This window comes from Heptranchias perlo, unplaced genomic scaffold, assembly GCF_035084215.1.
Source record: "Heptranchias perlo isolate sHepPer1 unplaced genomic scaffold, sHepPer1.hap1 HAP1_SCAFFOLD_62, whole genome shotgun sequence".
Lineage (NCBI taxonomy): Eukaryota > Metazoa > Chordata > Chondrichthyes > Hexanchiformes > Hexanchidae > Heptranchias > Heptranchias perlo.
In genome coordinates, this window is record NW_027139644.1 from 2,826,871 (window position 1) to 2,848,801 (window position 21,931).

Consider the following 21,931-nt stretch of genomic DNA (forward strand, 5'->3'; position numbering starts at 1 on the left):
ACCTCTCAACAAAGCTGTATTAAATTTGTCAAATACGGCTTGTCTGCAGCGAATCAGTTCCTGCCGCCCCCCCCCCCCCCTGATCTTCCCCTGTATCTCTAAATGTTCACTAATTTTACCTGGAATTACAGATTCGAGGAGTTTGCCCACTACTGACAGAGACTAATTGGTCTCCAGTTACCGTTGAGCCTCTCTCCTTATTTTACCAGACATATTACTTGGGCTCCTTCAGTCTACCTGGATATTTTTGATAACAATCGAGGATTGAGAAATTGTGGTCAGGGTCCCTCCTATCTCCTCTCTAACTTCCTTTAACAGCCTCTGGTGTGTTATCTCTGGGCCCAGTGATTTATCCACCTCAGCGAAGTTTCTCAGATCCAAATCCTTCTCTAATTATGGGCCCACATCCTCTTCTAGTGCACCAACACTTCCACTTCCACCATCATTTTTAGAAATTAAAGGAAATATTTTGTATCTCCCCAAACCTTCATCCACAACTAGTTTCCCCCAGTTCCCCTCTATCTCACCTCCACTGATTGCTGGCCTGCAAAACCCACCGAGAATTGTGCTATTTCCCTTCCTATTACTTAACTGTGTACATATGGATTCTATCTTAACACAGCTCCCTGGAACAGCCTTATGTTCTACACCTCTCCATCCCTCTGTCCTCCTTTAAGACTCTTCTTAAAACCTACCTCTTTGTCCAAGCTTTTTGTCTCCTGTCCTCATATCTCCTTATTAGATTCAGTGACAAATTGTGTTTGATAATCGCTCCCGTCACACACCCTGGGTCGTTTTACTACATTAAATTTGCAACATAAACACAATTTGTTATTGTTCCAGCTCTGTCATAGAACCTTTATTAATACTGAAGACCAGGGGTATTTTTCTCTCCCCTCAAAATGTTATAACCAGGAGCATTTCGCTCTGAGCCTTGTGTGAACTCTGGCCCTGTCTTACAGATACTAGATCACATCTGTCATGTTTCTGATTTTCCGAATGTGTTTGGAATGATTTGTTTATTCACAGACATAACACACAATCCTAACTCCGATTTTTTGTAATGTTGACCCATTTTCGTTTCTTGTTTTTTTTAATACCAAGTGACTTTCTCCCTCAATATTTCAAAACCACCTTCCTTTTTACCTGCTAATAACTTTTCACTGTTTCATAAATCTTCGTTCCTGCTCCAGGTTTCATTAATTCCACTCTCTTGTCTCAGATCCGGAGTTTCCCCATCCTCCAGTCATATCAGCTGAAACCCTCCCACTGCTCCATTCACCCAGTCTGTAAAACCATTGTTGGTCGGTTCAGACCGTGACCGTCCCTTCCCTTCCCTTCTCGCTGAACTCACGCCAGTCCCCAAGACCGTGAACCTTTCCCTCCTGCTCCATTCACCCAGTCTGTAAAACCATTGTTGGTCAGTTCAGACCGTGACCGTCCCTTCCCTTCTCCCTGAACTCGCTCCAGTCCCCAAGACCGTGAACCCTTCCCTCCTGCTCCATTCACCCAGTCTGTAAAACTATTGTTGGTCGGTTCAGACCGTGACTGTCCCTTCCCTTCTCCCTGAACTCACTCTTGTCCCGAAGACCGTGTACTCTTCCCTCCTGCTACAGCCCTGCAGCCACACATTTGCCTACCTCCTTAAGCAGCCCAGTGCAAACCAATTCGGAGATCACCAGCGAGAGGCCTTGTTTTTAGTTTAGACCCTGAGCCTTAATATTCCCACCATAAATGTATTTCTCTCCGTGTTATTGATTCCGACCATAACTATTCACTGCTCTCGTTTCCATCCCAGAGATGGTCCCACCTGTTCCAGGATGTTCTTCCCTCTGACACCAGGGAGGCAACTTACCATTCGGGACCTGCTCAGTGCTACAGAAGAGTCTGTGTATTCCCTGACTATGGAATATCCCACCACTATCATTCCACCATTCCTGTGACCCACCTGCCTCTCACCCCCTGCCCCACGCGGGGTGTCCCCCTGCTGCCCGATCTCACACTGTTACTCAGGAAGACCATCCTCTGAGTCACTGTCTCTAACCACCTTACAGTCCCCAACACCAGGTATCTATTGGACAGTTCCAATACTCAGGAGATCCCTCCACCTGTGACTGCACTGTCCCTCGAGATGGTAACTCACTTCCCCCTATCTTCACAGTATCTGCGCAGTTACCTCTTCCAGTGTGAGCTGCAGGTTCTTGCTCGTGATCTGGACCCTTTGTCAGGACAGAAATTCAATTTTGAAGAATTTGCTGAACCTACCTGTGTCCATTCTCATTCTTGTTGAAGATGTTGGCTTTTCTCCCCTGTTTGAACCTTCAGCCATGGTGGTGACAAATTCCCAGATTCTGATGCTCTGTAATAAATATAATATTAATAGGAGAGTTAGACAGAAATATTAAAATGAGCAGGAGAGCGTTCCCTTGTTAAACATGTTACAAAGCCCCTCTTCCCCCATCAGTGCAACAGCTGTTATCTCTAATATCGAGCATTTCCTGAGTGTTATGATCAACACTCCACATCTGGTGTGACACAGACAGCTGCCCCGTGAAATCCAGTAAGTCCCGCTGATCTCCACAACCCAGTTACTGTCGGCCGAGACTCTGCACTGGGAGGGCCCATTTGTAAGCTTCACTCGCACATTGCAGATCAAAAACAGCTTTATTCCTCAGGTAGTTAATATTCTGGAAGGAAATATGGAGCAGGGTGATCATTGGTGAATTAAATGACCCTTCACTCGGTTTAACACAGTCTGGTGATATTGTATTATTTTATTCACATAAGTATTTGGTATTTTTGATTTGTTGAGTTTTGATTTTAAATCCTGTTACTTTATGAATATGATATCTATCCACATATACAATATATAGCAGAGTGTGATTCCTCTGGTCTGTATGGGCAGTGACAGTGTGCGTGTGTTCATGGAGATGTGTCCTAGTTGGTGCTTCTGTTAGAAAATATTCATCACATTCCTCATGGTGTCAGCAGCTGATTAATGAGCACAGTAGGAGGTGAGAAGATTTACCACTGTTCTAATATTAACACTAGTGAGCACTGTCGGAGGTAAGATTTATCACTGTTCAATTATTAACTGTAATGAGCACTTTAGGAGGTAAGGAGATTTACCACTGTTCTAACATTAACAGTAATGAGCACTTTAGGAGGTGAGGAGATTTACCACTGTTCTAATATTAACACTAATGAGCACTGTAGGAGGTGAGGAGATTTACCACTGTTCTAATATTAATGTTATGAATTGTGTAACTTTAAACATTTCGGTGATGCACAGTCCTAATTTATGGAATGTCGCCAGGGTTCTTACAATCTCAATAAACACCATAAATCGTCAATGGCAGATTGTACTGTTTTTATACAATCACCTGTGTGTGTCTCGCTGTGTGCGTGTATCTCACGGACGTGCCGACCAATCAAACTATCAGTCAATGTCCTTTCCTTTCATCACTGTGGAAATGTAAAAGTGATTATGTCTCGGATCAGTAATTTCTCCAAACTATAGTTGAAGTTATTCACCGGCATTAATTTATAACCAAGTTTGGGATTTTGTAAAATTCAGTTGCTGCTGTTTCACTCACACTGACACTAGTATAAAAGCACACAACAGCAACAACTTGCATTGCCACAGAACCTTTAACCTCGAAAAAACATCCCAAGGTGCATCACAGAAGCCGAATCAGAATGAAAATGGCCATCATTTTGGTCGAAGAAATCGGTTTTAGGATGGTCTTTATTCTGACACAACCCACAAAATAATCAAATGGAAGAAATTTTACAAATCTTTATTAAAAATAAAATTTCCCCATCATTTTATCACCAATTTATATTGAAATGATAATAATTTAATTGAACTGCAAACGTGAAATCCAGAAATAGATTTACTGATAGGAAATAACATTGTGTAAAACTTCGCATCCAGTTCAGAATTGCAAGATGATTTATTTTGATAGCTGGATATGAAATATATTTCAATTCGTTAACGCTGTTTGGTACTACATTGATGTGGAGATGCCGGTGATGGACTGGGGTGTACAAATGTAACGAATCTTACAACACCAGGTTATAGTCCAACAGATTTATTTGAAAATCGCAAGCTTTCGGAGGCTTTCTCCTTCGTCAGCTGAGTGTGGGATTCCACGGAAGGTACAGCATTGATAGTCATAGAACAATGCCTGGTGATTACAGATAATCTTTCCAACTCTATATTCAGTAGTCTGGTACCTAATGTTTCACTGTCTGAACACTGTTCAATCCCGTTGATTGTCTTGACAACGGGCAGTTGGAAAGATTATCTGCAATCACCCAGGCATTGTTCTGTGACCATAAATGCGGTAATGTTCAAGGATTCCGACACTCACCTGACGAAGGAGAAAGCCTCCGAAAGCTTATGATTTTAAAATAAAGCTGTTGGACTATAACCTGGTGTTGTAAGATTCGTTACATTGGTACTACATTAACACAGAGTGTAATATCGATATTATGGGGACCATAAAGACGGGTTCTTTCCGAGTTGGTGCTGGACGCGGGGAGACACTATATATCTGCTGGGCTGTCCCTCAGACTGGAGTCACCTCTTAGATCAGACCCCTTCACTCTAAAACACACATAAGATTAATTTGTGACTGTGTGTTTTGAGACAGAAACTGATCTCACTTCACATTTCATTGCACGGCCTCATGCTGGATAATTGTACTCGGTTATCAGACTCTCCCAGTCTCATTCTCACCATTTCCCCCCTTACCTTGTAACATTTCTGGACTGTCGACAGGACCAGTGTTTATCTGAGGAAATGGGACTTTCTCTTACCTTTCTCCCCAGTCGATCTATGGAAGCTCTTTGAATCGGAAGGGTTCTCTCTGGTTGCTGCTCTCTCAATCCTGTGCTGATTCACCTGCTGTTGTTCCTCAGTCGACAATCCCTGTTTACTTCCAGCTGTGAACTTTTCGCAATCACTCCGTCATTCACCGGGAGATCTAATGATGGCAGGGCAGAAAATGAGACCAATATTGACGGTGTGAAGTAGAATGTAATGTGCACTTTTCCTCGAATGTTTAATTAAAATAAAAGTAATTGAAACTTAAACAATTGAATAACAAATATTTGATTGAATGAACAAACTGTTTGATGAACTCTGTTCCACATTCCATGTCTCTTTACCACCCCGACCACAATATGTGATCGTTTCATTCTCCAGCCCCAGTTAGAGGCAATTCCTTCTCCATGTCCTGCCCCTGTTTTGGGGATCACATTTGCTATTTTTGAATCAGTGGCCATTCCTTTATATTTTCTGGCTGAACTCCATCCATGGGCCAGATTCCCAATTTCCAAGTGTATTTTAGTGGCATCATCGACAAACAGGGAGAGTTGATGGGACAATATCCTCAGCGACATGGTTCGACCCACAGAAGGCAGCTGTACTGCCCCAACACCGTGACTGGGAAGTGTGACTATTTTAGTGAGTTCACTTCACTGAATATTTACATAACATAACACAACATGGGACTGATTTATCACAGAAAGAAGAGATTTCCCCTGCTTTGAGTGTTACTGTTTATTGTGGACACTCCAATGAGTAAAAGTCCTGTTCACAGCTGTGGACTGGGTTTCTAACCGTCTTGAATTGACAGTTCCTGACTCAGAGGCTGGATGTTTCTCCAGTTAGCTGCAAATTCCAAAGTTATGGCATGTGGGGGTGGGGATGGAACGTTTGTAACTACAAGTGAGAGCTTTTATTTGGAATATTTAACCGTCAAATAATTATTATCTGTAATAACAACACCTCAGTGTGGGAATGTGGAGGGAACGTTGACCATATTTAAGAGAACAAGAGAAAATAGAAGCTCTCAGCAATTAACTAGTTTTTATTTTGCTATAAATGGTCATTGATGTACACAACTGGACGATAGATTACAACTCATTCACATGCCTGTAATAAAATATTTCTGATTAGATAAAATCAGGATCAGTAAGTGAATGATTTGAAGTAGAACGTGTGGACAAATATGGCCCACTCTTAGTTTTAGGATAAATCAAATCACTATCCCCAAAAATATCAATAGTTGATGGGGAATTGGAGTTGAAAGATTTATCGGGGCCACTCTCCAAACACAATGGATATGATCGAAGAACTCACACATTAGCGAGGGCACGGTGTCACCCAAGGATGACATTCTCCCGTGTCTGATACAACGGAGCGGGGAGGGCACTGTGTTACCACAGGATGACAGTTTACACAAGAGGCGGGGCAGGCACTCGAGGGCACCGACCCCAAACGATGGCAGTGCACCATATGAGAGAGAGAGGAGGCGTGTGTATATCAGTCAGTGACTCTTTGTGTGTTTGATAGAGAGAGATAGGGGAAGTGCTTGCGTATCTGTATCAATGAATGAATCTGAATGTGTGTGCGTATATGAGAGAGGGAGCGTGAAACAGATTTTATCAGTGGGCAACTGAGGATTGTATAAGTATGAGAGAGAGACAATGGATGCCTCTGTATAACTGTGAGACTCTTAATGTGCGTTTATGTGTCTATGAGAGAGACAGAGCGAGAGAGAGAGGATGCATCTGTATATCTGAGTGACTCTGAGCAGGTGTGTGTATATGTGATGGAGGGAGACACAAAGTGTATCAGTAAGGGACTGACTGAGTGTGTGCGTATGTGAGAGGCAGAGAGAGGAGAGAGAAAGAGAAAAGAGTGAGTGTGTGTGTGAGAGAGGGAGACAGAGGATGCCTCTGTATATCAATGAGTGACAGAGTATCTGTGTGTATTTTCTGTTGGGGAGAAGCAGCAGGATGATGAAATCTAACCTTTAACCATCAACCACTTCTAAAATCCTACACAGACCGGTATTTAACAAGTTAAATTTCCAGAAGATACTTTTCCATATCAAACGTTGAATCAGACAAAGCAAGTGCAGACAACGTGCAAAGTACAAAAACCTCTTGCTCTTATCGATAAAAAGTTGGAGGAAGTGAGTTCCCAAAAACGGAAACCGTTCGCCTCTGTCTCTGCAAGTTTCAGCATGTTGCTTTTACTTTGTGTCACTCAGGGGCAGACATTTTGAAACCCTCTCAGTTCCCCCTTCAATTTGTTTTTTTTACAAGAAGGTTTATTCAATTCCACTGTGTTCTGATTAAAGTAGCTCTGGGTTTCAATTCGATCCTAACATTCACCTGAGAATAATGGGATCAACGGCATTTGGTGTTGATTAATTCTCTGCATAAGGTTTTATCTTTCATTCTGATCACCATCCGGTTCTACCCAGAACCGTGTGTGCGACGAGCTCTGCACTTAATGCAGAAATGTGTTTCCTTCGATATAATCCCCCACTCTGAGACATTCTCAGTCACTCACCCAATTCATCCAATGAAAAGACTGAAGCGACATGAGATCTGGTCCGCACGGCTCCTGTCCCCAGTGAAGACCCTGGTGCTCGGGGATTCGGCTGATCCCCCGCCTTAATCTCCCTGTCCCCAGTCAGGACTCTGATACTCGGGGATTTGGCTGATCTCCCCGCCTTTCTCTCCCTGTCCCCAGTCAGGACTCTGATCGTCGGGGATTCGGCTGATCTCCCCGCCTTGCTCTCGCTGTCCCCAGTCAGGACTCTGGTACTCGGGGATTCGGCTGATCTCCCCGCCTTGCTCTCCCTGTACCCAGTGAAGACTCTGGTACTCGGGAATTCGGCTGATCTCTCCGCCTTGCTCTCCCTGTCCCCAGTGAAGATTCTGATATTCGGGGATTCTGCTGATCTCCCCGCCTTGCTCTCCCTGTACCCAGTGAAGACTCTGGTACTGGGGGATTCGGCTGATCTCCCCGCCTTGCTCTCCCTGTCCCCAGTCAGGACTGTGGTACTCGTGGATTCGGTTGATCTCCCCGCCTTCCTCTCCGCTCGACACAATCTGAGTGGAGCCCTCCAGGGCGTGTCAGCGCACATCAACCTCGCTGTCACCTCTTCCGCTGAATGTTACTGACATTTTAAGATCGTGAGGCGCATAACCCGAAACCTCGCGTTGCCTTTACTCTTCCTACCTGATGATTCACGTGGTTTTGATGCGAGTTAAGTTTCGTATTAAGTGCTCAAATTATGTAAATGCTTCGATTTACAATCCCCCCATTGATTTGAAGCAGACAGAACAGAAGGAGACCATTCGGCCCCTGCTGTCTGTGCTGGCTCTTTGAAAGAGCTATCCATTTAATCCTACTCCCCTGCACTTTCCCAATGGTCCTGCAACCTTTCTCCTTTACAAGTGTTTATCCAATTCCATTTTGAAAGTTACTAAACAAATTTGTTCACCGCGAGCGACTGGACAGACAGAGCATCGGTTATAGACAGAGTCATTGGGGTAGATTTTAAACACGAATCTGCTTCCACAGCCCTATCAGGCATTCGGTTCCAGATCAGAAAAACTCGCTGCGTAAAGAAAATTCCACTCATCTCCCCCCTGGCTTTATTGCCAATTCTCATCAATCTGCGTCCTCTGGTTAGCGACCCTCCTGCCAGTGGAAACAGTTTCTCCATATCTACCCAATCAAAACTCCACTATGAAATCTCCACTTAACCTGCTCGAAGAAGAACAAACCGAGATTTGAAGTTCCTCGGGCCAGACGCAGAAAATTGCAGGATATTCGCTGGAAGTTAATGTTACTGAAGTCAATGGAAATTACTGAGGGAGATAGTGAATGGGTGACCAACAGACAGAGGAAGGGTAGGAAGGCAGTGCAGGGGTCCCCTGCGGTCATCTCCCTCCAAAACAGGTATACCGTTTTGGATACTGTTGTGGGAGATGGCTCACCAGGGGAAGGTGGCAGTGGCCAGGTTCATGGCACCGTGGCTGGCTCTGCTGCACAGGAGGGCAGTAAAAAGAGTGGCAGAGCTCTCGTGATATGGGGACTCGATTGTAAGGGGAATAGACAGGCGTTTCTGCGGACGCAACCAAGACACCAGGATGGTATGTTGCCTCCCTGGTGCAAGGGTCAGGGATGTCTCGGAGCGGCTGCAGGACATTCTGGAGGGGGAGGGTGAACAGCCAGTTGTCGTGGTGCATATAGGCACCAACGATATAGGTAAAAAACAGGATGAGGTCCTACAAGCTGAATTTAGGGAGGTAGGAGTTAAACTAAAGAGTAGGACCACAAAGGTAGTAATCTCAGGATTGCTACCAGTGCCACGGGCTAGTCAGAGTAGGAATGACAGGATAGCTAGGATGAATACGTGGCTTGAGAGATGGTGCAAGAGGGAGGGATTCAAATTCCTGGGCCATTTGAACCGGTTCTGGGGGAGGTGGGACCAGGACAAATTGGACGGTCTGCATCTGGGCAGGACTGGAACCAATGTCCTCGGGGGAGTGTTTGCTCGTGCTGTTGGGGAGGGTTTAAACTAATGTTGCAGGGGGATGGGAACCGATGCAGGAAGTCAGTGGGAAGTAAAGTGGTGACAGAAACAAAAGGCAGTAAGGGAGAGTGTACAGAACATGACCGGACAGATGGTCTGAGAAAGCAGGGCAAAGACCAAGGGAAGTCTAGATTAAACTGCATTTATTTCAATGCAAGAAGTCTGATGGGCAAGGCAGATGAACTCAGGGCATGGATGGGCACATGGGACTGGGATGTTATAGATATTACTGAAACATGGCTAAGGGAGGGGCAGGACTGGCAGCTCAATGTTCCAGGGTACAGATGCTATAGGAAAGATAGAGCAGGAGGTAAGAGAGGAGGGGGGGTTGCGTTCTTGATTAGGGAGAACATCACGGCAGTAGTGAGAGGGGATATATCCGAGGGTTCGCCCACTGAGTCTATATGGGTAGAAATGAAAAATATGAAGGGAAAGATCACTTTGACAGGATTGTACTACAGACACCCAAATAGTCAACGGGAAATTGAGGAGCAAATATGTAAGGAGATTACAGACAGCTGCAAGAAAAATAGGGTGGTAATAGTAGGGGACTTTAACTTTCCCAACATTGACTGGGACAGCCATAGCATGATGGGCTTGGATGGAGAGAAATTTGTTGAGTGTATTCAGGAGGAATTTCTCATTCAGTATGTGGATGGCCGGCGAGAGAGAGGGCAAAACTTGACCTCCTCTTGGGAAATAAGGAAGGGCAGGTGACAGAAGTGTTAGTGAGGGATCACTTTGGGACCAGTGATCATAATTCCATTAGTTTTAAGATAGCTATGGAGAATGATAGGTCTGGCCCAAAAGTTAAAATTCTAAATTGGGGAAAGGCCAATGTTGATGGTATTGGACAGGAACTTTCAGAAGTTGATTGGGAGAGTCTCTTGGCAGGCAAAGGGACGTCTGGTAAGTGGGAGGCTTTCAAAAGTGTGTTAACCAGGGTTCAGGGTAAGCACATTCCTTATAAAGTGAAGGGCAAGGCTGGTAGAAGTAGGGAACCTTGGATGACTCGGGAGATTGAGGCCCTATTCAAAAAGAAGGAGGCATATGACATGCAGAGGCAGCTGGGATCAAGTGGATCCCTTGAAGAGTATAGAGATTGCCGGAGTAGAGTTAAGAGAGAAATCAGGAGGGCAAAAAGGGGACATGAGATTGCTTTGGCAGATAAGGCAAAGGAGAATCCAAAGAGCTTCTGCAAGTACATAAAGGGCAAAAGAGTAACTGGGGAGAGAGTAGGGCCTCTTAAGGATAAACAAGGTCATCTATGTGCGGAACCACAAGAGATGGGTGAGATCCTGAATGAATATTTCACATCGGTATTTACAGTTGAGAAAGCCATGGATGTGAGGGAACTTGGGGAAATAAATTGTGATGTCTTGAGGAGTGTACATATTACAGAGAGGGAGGTGCTGGAAGTCTTAACGCGCATCAAGGTAGATAAATCTCCGGGACCTGATGAAATGTATCCCAGGACGTTATGGGAGGTTAGGGAGGAAATTGCGGGTCCCCGAGCAGAGATATTTGAATCATCGACAGCTACAGGTGAGGTGCCTAAAGATTGGAGGGTAGCAAATGTTGTGCCTTTGTTTAAGAAGGGCGGCAGGGAAAAGCATGAAACTACCAGATTGTCGTAAAAACCCATCTGGTTCACTAATGTCCTTTAGGGAAGGAAACCTGCCGTCCTTACCCGGTCTGGCCTATATGTGACTCCAGACCCACAGCAATGTGGTTGATTCTTAATTGCCCTCTGAAATGGCCTAGCAAGCCACTCAGTTGTAAAATCTCGCTACGAAAAGTCATAATAAGAATAAAACCGGACGGACCACCCGGCATCGGACGACTAGGCACCGGACACGACAACGGCAAAACACCAAGCCCAGTCGACCCTGCAAGGTCCTCCTTACTAACATCTGGGGACTTGTGCCAAAATTGGGAGAGCTGTCCCACAGACTAGTCAAGCAACAGCCTGACATAGCCATACTCACACAATCATATCTTTCAGCCAACGTCCCAGACTCTTCCATCACCATCCCTGGGTATGTCCTGTCCCACCGGCAGGACAGACCCACCAGAGGTGGCGGTACAGTGATATACAGTCAGGAGGGAGTGGCCCTGGGAGTCCTCAACATTGACTCTGGACCCCATGAAATCTCATGGCATCAGGTCAAACATGGGCAAGGAAACCTCCTGCTGATTACCACCTACCGTCCTCCCTCAGCTGATGAATCAGTCCTCCTCCATGTTGAACACCACTTGGAGGAAGCACTGAGGGTAGCAAGGGCACAAAATATACTCTGGGTGGGGGACTTCAATGTCCATCACCAAGAGTGGCTCGGTAGCACCACGACTGACCGAGCTGGCCGAGTCCTGAAGGACATAGCTGCTAGACTGTGCCTGCGGCAGGTGGTGAGCGAACCAACACGAGGGAAAAACTTACTTGACCTCGTCCTCACCAATCTACCTGTCGCAAATGCATATGTCCATGACAGTATTGGTAGGAGTGACCACCGCACAGTCCTCGTGGAGATGAAGTCCCGTCTTCGCACTGAGGACACCATCCAACGTGTTGTGTGGCACTACCACCGTGCTAAATGGGATAGATACAGAACAGATCTGGCAGCTCAAAACTGGGCATCCATGAGGCGCTGTGGGCCATCAGCAGCAGCAGAATTGTATTCCAGCACAATCTGTAACCTCATGGCCCGGCATATTCCTCACTCTACCATTACCAACAAGCCAGGGGATCAACCCTGGTTCAATGAGGAGTGTAGAAGAGCATGCCAGGAGCAGCACCAGGCGTACCTAAAAATGAGGTGCCAACCTGGTGAAGCTACAACTCAGGACTACATGCATGCTAAACAGCGGAAGCAACATGCTATAGACAGAGCTAAGCGATTCCACAACCAACGGATCAGATCAAAGCTCTGCAGTCCTGCCACATCCAGTTGTGAATGGTGGTGGACAATTAAACAACTAACGGGAGGAGGAGGCTCTGCAAACATCCCCATTCTCAATGATGGCGGAGTCCAGCACGTGAGTGCAAAAGACAAGGCTGAAGCGTTTGCAACCATCTTCAGCCAGAAGTGCCGAGTGGATAATCCATCTCAGCCTCCTCCCGATATCCCCACCATCACGGAAGCCAGTCTTCGGCCAATTCGATTCACTCCACGTGATATCAAGAAACGGCTGAGTGCACTGGATACAGCAAAGGCGATGGGCCCCGACAACATCCCAGCTGTAGTGCTGAAGACTTGTGCTCCAGAACGAGCTGCGCCTCGAGCCAAGCTGTTCCAGTACAGCTGCAACACTGGCATCCACCCGACAATGTGGAAAATTGCCCAGGTATGTCCTGTCCACAAAAAGCAGGACAAATCCAATCTGGCCAATTACCGTCCCATCAGTCTACTCTCAATCATCAGCAAAGTGATGGAAGGTGTCGTCGACAGTGCTATCAAGCGGCACTTACTCACCAATAACCTGCTCACCGATGCTCAGTTTGGGTTCCGCCAGGACCACTTGGCTCCAGATCTCATTACAGCCTTGATCCAAACATGGACAAAAGAGCTGAATTCCAGAGGTGAGGTGAGAGTGACTGCCCTTGACATCAAGGCAGCATTTGACCGAGTGTGGCACCAAGGAGCCCTAGTAAAATTGAAGTCAATGGGAATCAGGGGGAAAACTCTCCAGTGGCTGGAGTCATACCTAGCACACAGGAAGATGGTAGTGGTTGTTGGAGGCCAATCATCTCAGCCCCAGGACTTTGATGCAGGAGTTCCTCAGGGCAGTGTCCTAGGCCCAACCATCTTCAGCTGCTTCATCAATGACCTTCCCTCCATCATAAGGTCAGAAATGGGGATGTTCGCTGATGACTGCACAGTGTTCAGTTCCATTCGCAACCCCTCAAATAATGAAGCAGTCCGAGCCTGCATGCAGCAAGACCTGGACAACATCCAGGCTTGGGCTCAGAAGTGGCAAGTAACATTCGCGCCAGATAAGTGCCAGGCAATGACCATCTCCAACAAGAGAGAGTCTAACCATCTCCCCTTGACATTCAACGGCATTACCATCGCCGAATCCCCCACCATCAACATCCTGGGGGTCACCATTGACCAGAAACTTAACTGGACCAGCCATATAAATACTGTGGCTACGAGAGCAGGTCAGAGGCTGGGTATTCTGCGGCGAGTGACTCACCTCCTGACTCCCCAAAGCCTTTCCACCATCTACAAGGCACAAGTCAGGAGTGTGATGGAATACTCTCCACTTGCCTGGATGAGTGCAGCTCCAACAACACTCAAGAAGCTCGACACCATCCAGGACAAAGCAGCCCGCTTGATTGGCACCCCATCCACCACCCGAAACATTCACTCCCTTCACCACCGGCGCACTGTGGCTGCAGTGTGCACCATCCACAGGATGCACTGCAGCAACTCGCCAAGGCTTCTTCGACAGCACCTCCCAAACCCGCGACCTCTACCACCTAGAAGGACAAGAGCAGCAGGCGCATGGGAACAACACCACCTGCACGTTCCCCTCCAAGTCACACACCATCCCGACTTAGAAATATATCGCCGTTCCTTCATTGTCGCTGGGTCAAAATCCTGGAACTCCCTTCCTAACAGCACAGTGGGAGAACCGTCACCACACGGACTGCAGCGGTTCAAGAAGGCGGCTCACCACCACCTTCTCGAGGGCAATTAGGGATGGGCAATAAATGCCGGCCTTGCCAGCGACGCCCACATCCCGTGAACGAATAAAAAAAAAGCCTGGGAACTACAGACCGGTGAGCCTGACATCTGCACTGGGTAAGTTGTTCGAGGGTATTCTGAGGGACAGGATATACAGGCATTTGGAGAGGCAGGGACTGATGAGGAACAGTCAGAATGGTTTTGTGAGAGGAAAATCATGTCTCACGAATTTGATTGAGTTTTTTGAAGGAGTAACCAAGAAGATAGATGAGGGATGTGCAGTAGACGTGGTCTACATGGACCTCAGCAAAGCCTTTGACAAGGTACCGCATGGTAGGTTATTACATAAGGTTGAATCTCATGGGATCCAAGGTGAGGTCGCCAATTGGATACAAAATTGGCTTGATGACAGAAGACAAAGGGTGGTTGTAGAGGGTTGTTTTTCAAACTGGAGGCCTGTGTCCAGCGGTGTGCCTCAGGGATCGGTGCTGGTTCCGCTGTTGTTTGTTATTTATATCAATGATTTGGATGAGAATTTAGGAGGCATGGTTAGTAAATTTGCAGATAACACCAAGATTGGTGGCATTGTGGACAGTGAAGAATGTTATCTGGGATTGCAACGGGACCTTGATGAATTGGGCCAATGGGCCGATGAATGGCAGATGGAGTTTAATTTAGATAAATGTGAGGTGATGCATTTTGGTGGATCGAATTGGGCCAGGACCTACTCCGTTAACGGTAGGGCGTTGGGAAGATTTATAGAACAAAGAGATCTAGGAGTACAGGTTCATAGCTCCTTGAAAGTGGAGTCACAGGTGGATAGGGTGGTGAAGAAGGCATTCGGCATGCTTGGTTTCATTGGTCAGAACATTTAATACAGGAGTTGGGATGTCTTGTTGAAGTTGTACAGGACATGAGTAAGGCCACACTTGGAAAACTGTGTGCAGTTCTGGTCACCCTATTATAGAAAGGATATTATTAAAGAATGCAGAAAAGATTTACTCGGATGCGACCGGGACTTGATGGTTTGACTTATAGGGAGAGGTTAGATAGACTGGGACTTTTTTCCCTGGAGAGTAGGAGGTAAAGGGCTGATCTTATAGAAGTCCATAAAATAATGAGGGGCAGTGATAAGGTCGATGGTCAAAATCTTTTCCCAAAGGTAGGGGAGTCTATAACGAGGGGGCATAGATTTAAGGTGAGAGGGGAGAGATACAAAAGGGTCCAGAGGGGCAATTTTTTCACTCAACGGTTTTTGAGTGTCTGGAACGAGCTGCCAGAGGCAGTAGTAGAGGCGGGTTCAATTTTGTCTTTTAAAAAGCATTTGGACAGTGACATGGGTAAGATGGGTAGAGCGGGGTATGGGCCAAGTGCAGGCAATTGGGACTTGCTCGTGGTACAAACTGGGCGACATGGACATGTTGGGCCGAAGGGCCTGTTTCCATGTTGCAACTTCTATGATTCTATGATTCTATGAAATCAGGAATGTGGGAAATCTGAACAGTCAGTATTTTACAAAAAACTAGGAAACAATTTGGACTGTTTAAATTAAGGGGCAACCTTTCATTCTCCGTCTCTCCGCCTCCCCCCGCCCAGCACTGTTCAAAGTAAGGGGCTCTCTGTCATTCTCCCACTCCCCCCTCCCCCCTCCACCCACCCATCACTGATTAAAGTAAGGGGCTCTCTGTAATTCTCGCTCACCCCCTCCCCGCGCCCATCACTGATAAAAGTAAGGGGATCTCCGTCATTCTATTTCTCCCCCTCTCCCAACCATCACTGATCAAAGTAAGGGTCTCTCTGTCATTCGCGCTCTCCCCCTCCCCCTCCAATCACTGATTAAAGTAAGGGGCTCTCTGTCATTCTCCCTCACCTCCCTCCCCCAACACATCACTGATGAAAGGAAGGGGCTTTCTGTCATTCTCCTGCTCCCCCACCCATCACTGATTAAAGGAAGGGGCTCTCTATCATTCTCCCTCTCCCCCCTCCCCCCGCCCATCACTGATTAAAGTAAGGGGCACTCCCTCATTCTCCGTCTCCCACACCCATCACTGATTAAAGTAAGGGTCTCTCTCTCATTCTCCCTCAACCCCCTCCCCCCACCCATCACTGATTAAAGTAAGGGGCTCTCTCTCATTCTCCCACTCCCCCTCCCCCACCCATCACTGATTAAAGTAAGGGGCTCTCTCTCATTCTCTCTCTCACCCTCCCCCCATCCATCACTGATTAAAGTGAGGGGCTCTCTCTCATTCTCCCTCTCCCCTTTCCCCCCGCCCATCACTGATTAAAATAAGGGGCTCTCTCTCATTCTCCCTCTCTCCCCTCCCCCCCACCCATCACTGAATAATGTAAGCGGCTCTCTCTCATTCTCCCTCTCCCCTCTCCCCCCGGCCTTCACTGATTAAACTAAGATGCTCTCTCTCATTCTCAGTCTCCCTCTCCCCCTCACCATCACTGAATAAATAAGGGGCTCTATCTCATTCTCCCTCTCCCCCCTCCCCCCGCCCTTCACTGATTAAAGTCAGGGGCTCTCACTCATTCTCCCACACCCCCCCTGCGCCAACCATCACTGATGAAAGTCAGGGGCTCTCTCTCATTCTCCCCCTTCCCCCACACATCACTGATAAAAGTAAGAGGCTCTCTCTCATTCTCCCCCTCCCCCTCCCCCACCAATCACTGATGAAAGCAAGGGGCTCCCTCTCATTCTCTCCCTCCCACTCCCCCCACCCATCACTGATGAAAGGAAGGGGCTCTCTCTCATTCTCCCTCTCACTCTCCCCCGCCCATCACTGATTAAAGTAAGGGGCTCTCTCTCATTCTCCCTCTCCCCCTCCCACCACCCAATACTGATTAAGGAAAGGGGCTCTCTCTCATTCTCCCTCTCCCTCTCCCCCGCCCATCACTGATGAAAGCAAGGGGCTCTCTCTCATTCTCATTCTCCCTCTCCCCCCTCCCCCACCCATCACTGATTAAAGTAAGGGTCTCTATCTCCTTCTCCCTCTCCCCCCTCCCATCACTGATAAAAGTAAGGGGCTCTCTCTCATTCTCCCTCACCCCCCGCCCATCACTGATCAAAGTAAGGTGATCTCTCTCCTTCTCCCTCTCCCACTCCCCCCACCCATCACTGATTAAAGTAAGGGGCTCTCTCTCATTCTCCCTCTCCATCTCCCTCTCCCTCTCACCCCACCCATCACTGATTAAAGTAAGGGGCTCTCTCTCATTCTCCCTCTCCCTCCTCCCCCCACCCAACACTGATTAAAGTAAGGGGCTCTCTGTCATTCTCCCTCTCCCCCTCCCACCGCCCATGACTGATTAAAGGAAGGGGCTCTCTCTCATTCTCCCTCTCCCACCTCCGCCCACCCATCACTGATTGAAGTAAGGGGCTCTCTCTCATTCTCCCTCTCCCCCTCCCCCCCGCCCATCACTGATTAAAGGAAGGGGCTCTCTCTCATTATCCCAACCCCACCCCCTCCCCCCGCCCATCACAGATTAAAGTTAGGGACTCTCTCTCATTCTCCCTCTCCACCCTCCCATCAATGATTAAAGTAAGGGGCTCTCTCTCATTCTCCCTCTCCCCCTCCCACCACCCAGCAATGATTAAAGGAAGGGGCTCCCTCTCATTCTCCCTCTCCCCCCTCCCCCACCCATCACTGATTAAAGTTAGGGGCTCTCTCTCATTCTCCCTCTACCCCTCCCCCCACCCATCACTGATTAAAGGAAGGGGCTCTCTACATTCTCCCCCCCCCTCCCCCCGCCCATCACTGATTAAAGTGAGGGACTCTCTCTCATTCTCCCTCTCCACCCCGCCCATCAATGATGAAAGAAAGGGGCTCTCTCTCATTCTCCCCCTCCCCCTCACCAACCTAAAACTGATTAAAGGAAGGGGTTCTCTCCCATTCTCACTCTCCCTCTCCCCCTCCCCCTCCCCCCACCCATCACTGATTAAAGTAAGCTTCTCTCTCTCATTCTCCCTCTCCCCTCTCCCTCCACCCATCACTGATTAAAGTAAGGGGCTCTCTCTCATTCTCCCTCTCCCCTCTCCCTCCACCCATCACTGATGAAAGGAAGGGGCTCCCTCTCATTCACCCGCTGCCCCCTCCCCCCTCCCATCACTGATGAAAGTAATGGGCTCTCTCTCATTCTCCCTCTCTCCCCACCCCACCCAACACTGATTAAAGTAAGGGGCTCCCTCTCATTCTCCCTCTCCCCTCTCCCCCCACCCATCACTGATTAAAGTAAGGGCCTCTCTGTCATTCTCCCTCTCCCCCTTCCCCTCCCACCGCCCATCACTGATTAAAGTAAGGGGCTCCCTCTCATTCTCCCTCTCATCCCCGCCCATCACTGATTAATTAAAGGGGCGCTATCTCATTCTCCCTCTCCCTCTCCCCCCACCCATCACTGATGAAAGTAAGGGGCTCTCTCTCATTCTCATTCTCCCTCTCCCACTCCCCATCACTGATGAAAGTAAGGGGCTCTCTCTCATTCTTCCTCTTCCACCTCCCCCTCCCCATCACTGAATAAAGTAAGGGGCTCTCTCTCATTCTCCCTCTCCCACTGTCCCAAAACATCAATGATTAAAGTAAAGGGCTCTCTCTCATTCTCCCTCTCCCCCTCCCCCCCGCCCATCACTGATTAAAGTGAGGGTCTATCTCTCATTCTCCCTCTCCCCTCTCCCTCCTCCCATCACTGATTAAAGTAAGGGGCTCTCTCTCATTCTCCCTCTCTCCCCACCCCACCCATCACTGATCAAAGTCAGGGGGTCTCTGTCGTTCTCCCTCTCCCCCCCGCCCATCGCTGATTAAAGTAAGTGGCTCCCTCTCATTCTCCCTCTCCCACTCCCCCTCCCACCGCCCATCACTGATCAAAGTAAGGGGCTCTCTCTCATTCTCCCTTTCCCCCCGCCATTCACTGATTAAAGGAAGAGGCTCTCTCTCATTATCCCTCTCCCCCTCCCCCACCCATCACTGATTAAAGTAAGGGGCTCTCTCTCCCTCTCCCTCTCCCCCCTCCCCCACCCATCGCTGATTAAAGTAAGGGGCTCTCTCTCATTCTCCCTCTCCCCCTCCCCCACACATCACTGATGAAAGTAAGGGGCTCTCTCTCATTCTCACTCTCCCCCTCCCCCCCCCCCGCCCATCACTGATGGAAGTAAGGGGCTCTCTCTCATTCTCCCTCTCCCTCTCACCCACCCAGCATTGATCAAAGTCAGGGGCACTCTCTCATTCTCCCTCTCCCACTCCCCCCACACATCACTCATTAAAGTAAGGGGCTCTCTCTCATTCTCCCTCTCTCCCCACCCCACCCAACACTGATTAAAGTAAGGGGCTCTCTCTAATTCTCCCTCTCCATCACCCCCACCCATCACTGATCAAAGTCAGGGGGTCTCTGTCATTCTCCCTCTCCCCCAGCCCATCGCAGATTAAAGTAAGTGGCTCCCTCTCATTCTCCCTCTCCCACTCCCCCTCCCACCGCCCATCACTGATTAAAGTAAGGGGCTCTCTCTCATACTCCCTCTCCCCTCTCCCCCACTCATCACTGATTAAAGTAAGGGGCTCTCTCTCATTCTCCCTCTGCCCCCTCCCCCACCCATCACTGATTAAAGTCAGGGGCTCTCTCTCATTCTCCCTCTCCCGCTCCCCCCCACGCCCATCACTGATTAAAGTAAGGGGCTCTCTCTCATTCTCCCTCTCCCCCTCACCCACCCAGCACTGTTCAAAGTCAGGGGCACTCTCTCATTCTCCCTCTCCCCCCTACGCCCCCCCCGCCCATCACTGATTAAAGTAAGGGGCTCTCTCTCATTCTCCCTCTCCCTCTCCCTCTCCCCCCACCCATCACTGATTAAAGTAAGGGGCTCTGTCTCATTCTCCCCCTCCCCCTGCCCCCCTACCCATCACTCATTAAAGGAAGGGGCTCTCTCTCATTCTCCCTCTCTCCCCACCCCACCCAACACTGATTAAAGTAAGGGGCTCTCTCTCATTCTCCCTCTCCCTCACCCCCACCCATCACTGATCAAAGTGAGGGGCTCTCTCTCATTCTCCCTCTCCCCCTCCCCCCCCCCCGCCCATCACTGATTAAAGTAAGGGGCTCTCTCTCATTCTCCCTCTCCCCCTCACCCACCCAGCACTGATCAAAGTCAGGGGCACTCTCTCATTCTCCCTCTCCCCCCTACCCCCCCCCCCCCCCGCCCATCACTGATTAAAGTAAGGGGCTCTCCTTCATTCTCCCTCTCCCTCTCCCCCCACCCATCACTGATTAAAGGAAGGGGCTCTGTCTCATTCTCCCCCTCCCTCTCCCCCCCTACCCATCACTCATTAAAGGAAGGGGCTCTCTCTCATTCTCCCTCTCTCCCCACCCCACCCAACACTGATTAAAGTAAGGGGCTCTCTCTCATTCTCCCTCTCCCTCACCCCCACCCATCACTGATCAAAGTCAGGGGGTCTCTGTCATTCTCCCTCTACCCCAGCCCATCGCTGATTAAAGTAAGTGGCTCCCTCTCATTCTCCCTCTACCACACCCCCTCCCACCGCCCATCACTGATTAAAGTAAGGGGCTCTCTCTCATTCTCCCTCTCCCCCTCCCCCACCCATCACTGATTAAAGTAAGGGGCTCTCTCTCCCTCACCCTCTCCCCCTCCCCCACCCATCGCTGATTAAAGTAAGGGGCTCTCTCTCATTCTCCCTCTCCCCCTCCCCCCACCCATCACTGATCTAAGTAAGGGGTTCTCTCTCATTCTCATTCTCCCCCTCCCCCTCCCCCTCCCCCTCCCCCTCCCCCTCCCCTGCCATACCCGTCACTGATTAAAGTCAGGGGCTCTCTCTCATTCTTCCTCTCCCCCCTCCCCCTATCCATCGCTGAATAAAGTAAGGGGCTCTCTCTCATTCTCCCTCTCCCACTCCCCCCACACATCACTCATTAAAGTAAGGGGCTCTCTCTCATTCTCCCTCTTCCTCACCCCCACCCATCACTGATTAAAGTAAGGGGCTCGCATTCATTCTCTCTCTCCCCCTCCCCCCATCCATCATTGATTAAAGTGAGGGGCTCTCTCTCATTCTCCCTCTCCCCTTTCCCCCCGCCCATCACTGATTAAAGTAAGGGGCTCTCTCTCATTCTCCCTCTCCCCTTTCCCCCCGCCCATCACTGATTAAAGTAAGGGGCTCTCTCTCATTCTCCCTCTCTCCCCTCCCCCCCACCCATCACTAAATAATGTAAGCGGCTCTCTCTCATTCTCCCTCTCCCCTCTCCCCCCGCCCTTCACTGATTAAACTAAGATGCTCTCTCTCATTCTCCCTCTCCCTCTCCCCCACACATCACTGATTAAAGTAAGGGGCTCTCTCTCATTCTCCCTCTCCCCCCGCCATTCACTGATTTAAGGAAGAGGCTCTCTCTCATTCTCCCTCTCGCTCTCCCCCACCCATCACTGATGAATATAAGGGGCTCTCTCTCATTCTCCCTCTCCCCCTACCCATCACTGATTAAAGTAAGGGCTCTCTCTCATTCTCCCTCTCCCCGTCCCCCTCCCCCTCCCCCCCTACCCATCACTGATTAAAGTCAGGGGATCTCTCTCAATCTTCCTCTCCCCCCTCCCCCTACCCATCGCTGATTAAAGTAAGGGGCTCTCTCTCATTCTCCCTGTCCCACTCCCCCTCCCACCGCCCATCACTGATTAAAGTAAGGTTCTCTCTCTCATTCTCCCTCTCCCCCCGCCATTCACTGATTAAAGGAAGAGGCTCTCTCTCATTCTCGCTCTCCCCCTCCCCTCACTGATGAAAGTCAGGGGCTCTCTCTCATTCGAACTCTCCCCCTGCCCCCACCCATCACTGATTAAAGTATGGG

At 48.9% G+C, this 21,931-nt stretch overlaps 1 protein-coding gene across 4 annotated transcripts in view; it reads right to left on the reverse strand.

Annotated features, from left to right (window-relative positions):
* The window catches only part of LOC137317446 (NACHT, LRR and PYD domains-containing protein 3-like), a 71,608-nt gene that overhangs the window by 16,824 nt on the left and 32,853 nt on the right, over positions 1–21,931 (reverse strand). The window contains exons 3-5 of one of the 4 annotated variants that reach the window (XM_067980791.1): positions 4,825–4,991; positions 3,384–3,465; positions 2,266–2,359 (exon numbers count right to left, since the gene is read on the reverse strand). In XM_067980791.1, coding sequence (XP_067836892.1) covers positions 2,266–2,329 — 64 coding nt within the window. In that variant the 5' untranslated portion in view covers positions 2,330–2,359; positions 3,384–3,465; positions 4,825–4,991. Of the gene's footprint in view, positions 1–695; positions 800–2,265; positions 2,360–3,383; positions 3,466–4,824; positions 4,992–7,372; positions 7,918–21,931 lie in introns of those variants that run through there. The other 3 variants (XM_067980790.1, XM_067980789.1, XM_067980792.1) reach the window with 3 other exon arrangements.